General features: G+C 38.5%; 1 protein-coding gene across 4 annotated transcripts in view; it reads left to right on the forward strand.

Annotated features, from left to right (window-relative positions):
• LOC137975867 (rabphilin-3A-like) overlaps positions 1-5,000 on the forward strand; it is a 26,616-nt gene that overhangs the window by 9,821 nt on the left and 11,795 nt on the right. For all 4 annotated transcript variants that reach the window (XM_068823071.1, XM_068823070.1, XM_068823072.1 and 1 more), the window contains 2 exons: positions 167-493; positions 1,411-1,596. In XM_068823071.1, coding sequence (XP_068679172.1) covers positions 167-493; positions 1,411-1,596 — 513 coding nt within the window. The remainder of the gene's footprint in view (positions 1-166; positions 494-1,410; positions 1,597-5,000) is intronic.

The following is a 5,000-nucleotide window of genomic DNA, read 5'->3' on the forward strand; positions in this document are numbered from 1 at the left end:
AAAACTGCACTCTCCAAGTGCACCCTCCTCTTGTGAATTAAAATACCACCTGCCTTCTAATCGACCAGCTAATCTAAGTTGTAGTGACAACCCTTTCATCATTATCATTATCATTATCATCTTACTATAAAGCGACTATTCTGTTTTAAATAATAAATTATTATAGATGATGTCGATGGTGTGGTAAGAGATGAAACTGAATCAGAGGGGGAGGAATCCAGCAGTTCATCGGATGAAATGATCTTTGATCCTCGACAAAAGTCCACCTTACTTGCAAACAGGGACAGATCACCTGCAGCTGATGAACGCCCAATCTATGCTAGTCGGATATCAGATCTCTCGATGCCAGGCAGCATCATATTGGAAAACAGTGACACCCCACCCCCCTTTCGTAAAAGAACCCTGCAGATGACACAAGAGGATAAATACTATCATTCAACCAACGCCAGTGTACAACCATCCTCAAAACAGGAACTCAATGGGACGATTGACTGTAAGTGTGCATTTTAAGTTTAGTGCATGGTAGTTTGACCAGAGGAAAGCACATAAAGTTCAACATTTATTTATTTGTTGTTTTTTTATTGAACCACTGTTTTTTCCATTGTTTTGCGGGGGGAAAATATTGTTGAATTTGTTACTGTCACTACCACTAATAAAGGTCATGCTCTTTCTATCTGTTCCTACATGTATGTTGTGTAAATGCACAAGTGTCATGTGTCATAGAAATCCCTTGGATACCCTCTCTTATAAATGTAGTTGATTAATGTCAACATGAATGAAATGTTTGAAATGTATCACATATTGAACTGCGGATATGAAATCAAGTGAAGCTGTCATCCTCACAGTTATGGATGCAATTTAAGCAATTCCATAGTCAAGAGAATTAAGCCTGAAAAACTCAGGACTTCAATGGGGTTTGAACCCAAGCTATGAAGTCACTGATATTGGTAGCTCTGAATCCACTCCACAGAAGTTTTCAAACTTTGCAGAGAGTTTCATCTTGGCCTGCTGATCACTTTTGTGCGAGATATGAGCAACTAAAGCCAAAATATGGGGTGTTTTGCAAGGCTTTCCTGTTGCCATGGTAAATTGTTACATCACAAAAATGACTGCATCTTGTTCAGCAATAATAGATGTTTCACATGGTACCACAACATTTCTGTTTCGTGATAAGCATTGTAGTGTCAATCCTTCTAATAACAAGGTCTTTGGAAAGTATTGAAACTGGCTTGAGTCATCTTAAACTCCCTACTTCTCCACGTACTGCCTGATTCTTAAAACTATTAACCCTTTGAATTGACTCCTGAACTGCAACCCCATTGACGAGTAAAATTGTTTGCCGTGAGACAGAAAAAAATCTAAACTGTATTGAACCTGTATTGATTACAGAATGTTATTTATATCTCGTAGCACCTGAAAAAAGTTACATACAGCAAAAAGGTGGTTTGTTCACAAGGAAGGTAATTGAAGAAGTAAAGGTGGATGTTCATGGTGCATTGGGTAAAAAACAAGACACAGAAGAAGAAGACATTGATGAGCTGGTGAGAACATTCAAGGAGTCTGAGGCTTCAGTACCCAAAGATACAGGGAATGCTGGTGGGTACAGCCCTGATAACTTTGTCATGCTTACAGAGATTTGTTTACTTATAATGATGTGAGCACTCTTGGAAAAAATCGTTGCCTCTAAGAGGGGTTGAAAACAGGCCTGCACCTTTTCATTATAAGTTCATATTGTTACGGTAACTAATTACCGGCGAAAAGATAATAACCTCGCTATTTCCACGGAACACAACTTATATTTAATATTATTGTAAACAACGGGAGACAACTTAGCTCCAGCTAGCAACTACTCTTAGTACAATCTCAGTACAATTAACTTAATACTTCTCTACAGTTAGACTGACCACAGGCAAAGTACTAATTTCCTTCTCTTTGATGAAATCTCGACTTAAGACTTCTTTCACAGTATCACTGTATACTTGATAGCAGAATGCCAGAATCACACACGAATGGGGTAAATCCCTTCACTTGTCACTTGTCACTTGTCACACAACATCACTTGGAAATCACAGACAGGGAATGAAGTCCCAAAACCACAACGGCCAAAGCACCAACTGACTATAGAGAGCCGGCTATATAGCACGCTATCTGAAGAGAGTCTAAAAGTTCCCAAAAGTAACCATTTACAGCTATCACAATAAACTCTATAATAATTTCTTAAACTTATGAGTCACAAACTATTTTGAAACTGATGAGTCACAGTTCTAGAAAATTCTTGAAACAACACATTGCATGACATAATTTGACCTTCGCAAACTTTCCAAATAATTCTGATCCTTGTAACAATAATTATGCTGTATCACTGAGCTACATGTATAGGGAGTGTGGCCATTGACTTAAGCTCAACCTTATATGTCCTTCATACTTAATTCAGCTACCAAATTGGGTGGCAATAGACCACTTCCATAATTAAGTGGTGACCACCTTGACATTCTTTTGTATTTAATGTTTATTAGACCTACTGGCTTTATTTTGAAACAAAAGTTAAAATTTTCTTGAAATTTGCTTGTAGTTGCAAGGCTAGAAAGACTTATTAGCATTACAACAGAAGAATAAATTTTATTTGGCTTAACCATTATGAAAGAGGTCTGTTCTCTCCGATGTTAAAATGAAGGGGATAGTGAGTTTTTGGGTTGGTAAATGAATGAGTAGACATATTCATTGATGGTATTTCAGGACAATCTGCACAAAAAATCTTAGTCAACAGCTCTTAACTGATGACCCTTGGATTATTTATTGGGATCGATGCTAGCTACTGAGCTAGGTGTTGACTTGTGGGAGCTAATAAGGCCATTAAGTTTAAAGGGGCACTGTCATGCTTAATTTGCCGTTTTTAGGTCAAAATTGGGTAAAAATCTAAATTAGAACATAACTCACACGTACAACATTCCTGACAACCCACTGACAAGATATGAAATATATTTATTGCACAAAGAGCTATTTGTATTTAATTTTTGGTGACTCTCTGAAGACACCATCTCCAAAGTTAAAAAATCTGGCCAATTTTCAAGCCTTTTCTATCCACAGACTCCATCTGTGGATGCAGATATACAGTACATGTAGCAAAGAATAGCTTCAGTGCACCTCAATGGTTCTTGGAAACAAAACTACAACATTATTTTTTGGTCTTTGAAGTTTGACTGAAATAGCGTGACACTGCCCCTTTAAACTATTGTAAGAATGATGCTTAAAGGTTTTATTCTGTCTAATGCCAGACGATTGTACTCGTCAATGGTGGCTGCTTCAGGGATGAAAGGATATCAGGTTACATTGTTCTTTTCACTGCTTTGTTCCCATGGACTGTGTAGTGCATAATGGTTCCAGAAAATATCCATACCCCCACCACGGAAGACAATTGGAAATTCCGAGGGAGAGGGGGGGTTAAAGGGCAGTAATTTCCAAGGGGTAGGGGGGTTTCGTGGGAAACTACTTTTCCAAAGGGTCACGAACCACATACAAAACATTGAAAGCAACATACGATCGATCTGAAGCACAAAACATACTATCGGACGATGTTTTGAAACAAAAGTCAGTTTAGAGATAAAGTTAATACTATTAGCTTTAATGTGTTCCGTTTTTCTTTGAGTTATCTAGCGCTACAATCTCCCGAAGCTAAGAACAATGTGTCTTTCATTGGGACGGATTCAAAACATTTAAAATGGCGGTCTCAACTGGAGTCTGGTCCCCAGACTTCCAGCTTTGTCTCTTTTTCGTCCGACCAACACTTCCGTTTGTCTCTTTTTCGTCCAACCAACACTTCCATTTGTCTCTTTTTCGTCCAACCAACACTTCCGTTCACTTGAGTATCACTTTTCGTTACCTTCACATGCAGTAAACTCATTTTTGATAGGATTTATGTTTTACTGGGGGTAGTAACTCATTGAAAATGCGATAAGACGCAAGTTCCCACAACAATTTCTTTTTGTGGGTGGCATTTAGACCACGGACAGCAACCGGGAGTCAAGTTTTCTCTTCGTTGAGTAAACGCAATATTTATTACCGCCTCGGGAAACGATTGTTGAGGTTCAGTTCGTTATGTCAAACTGGAAATTCTAAAACAGGAGTTTGACTACTCATTGGAGGAAGTAAATCGCGCCAAAAACAATAAGAGTCGCCCTCTCGATTCAATCCGTGGCTCAAAGGCAAGCAACAGTGAGGCTGTGTGTCATTTACCGGCGAGAAGGACTGCTGGAGAGTCAGTAAATTTGAAGACTGCACATAAATCGCTATATCTAAGTTTACAAATATGATGGATTATTTTGGCGTCAATAATATTCTTCGTAAAACAATCGCCTTTGTGACGATGTTCACGAAACCTACCGCGTCAACATGTGTGGTCCCTAAATATTAAAGAATCAACCTGAAGAAACTGACAAAATGTGTAGACAAAGGAACGTTGTAAGTTTCTGTTTAATTTATTTACTATGGTTTGCGAAGTTGTTTAAGCGAGTGAAATGTTCTCATCAAAGTTCGCACGAAAACATGAAACAGTCGACGTGCAACCCAAATGTTTAAGCTTTGCAAAGTTGATAGCGCACAAGCTAAAAGTTTAGCTGGATAATGAGCTTAACAAAGCGTTATATTTTTCTAAAAGTTAACCTTAATGTTTACACTGTTGAAATAAAATTCTACCGCAATTACGTAACTAATTCACTGATGTTTTTATAAGTAAAAACATTTTGGAAATTCCTGAGGGGAGGGGGGGTCATCAAAGACACCCCTGGAACGGAAAATCCTGGGGGGAGGGGGGGTGCAAATCAAAAAGTCTTCCGTGGTGGGGGGTATGGATATTTTCTGGAACCACACAATGAGTGCATCAGCTTTCCAGCAGTGACAACAACAACCGAGTTGTCAATAATCTTTATGCATGGTGTATTCATCACTCATGACAAGAGTGACAAAGGGTTTTTTTTAGCAGTACAAAGCGGAGAAACTTGTCC

This window comes from Montipora foliosa, chromosome 11, assembly GCF_036669935.1.
Source record: "Montipora foliosa isolate CH-2021 chromosome 11, ASM3666993v2, whole genome shotgun sequence".
NCBI classification, from domain to species: domain Eukaryota; kingdom Metazoa; phylum Cnidaria; class Anthozoa; order Scleractinia; family Acroporidae; genus Montipora; species Montipora foliosa.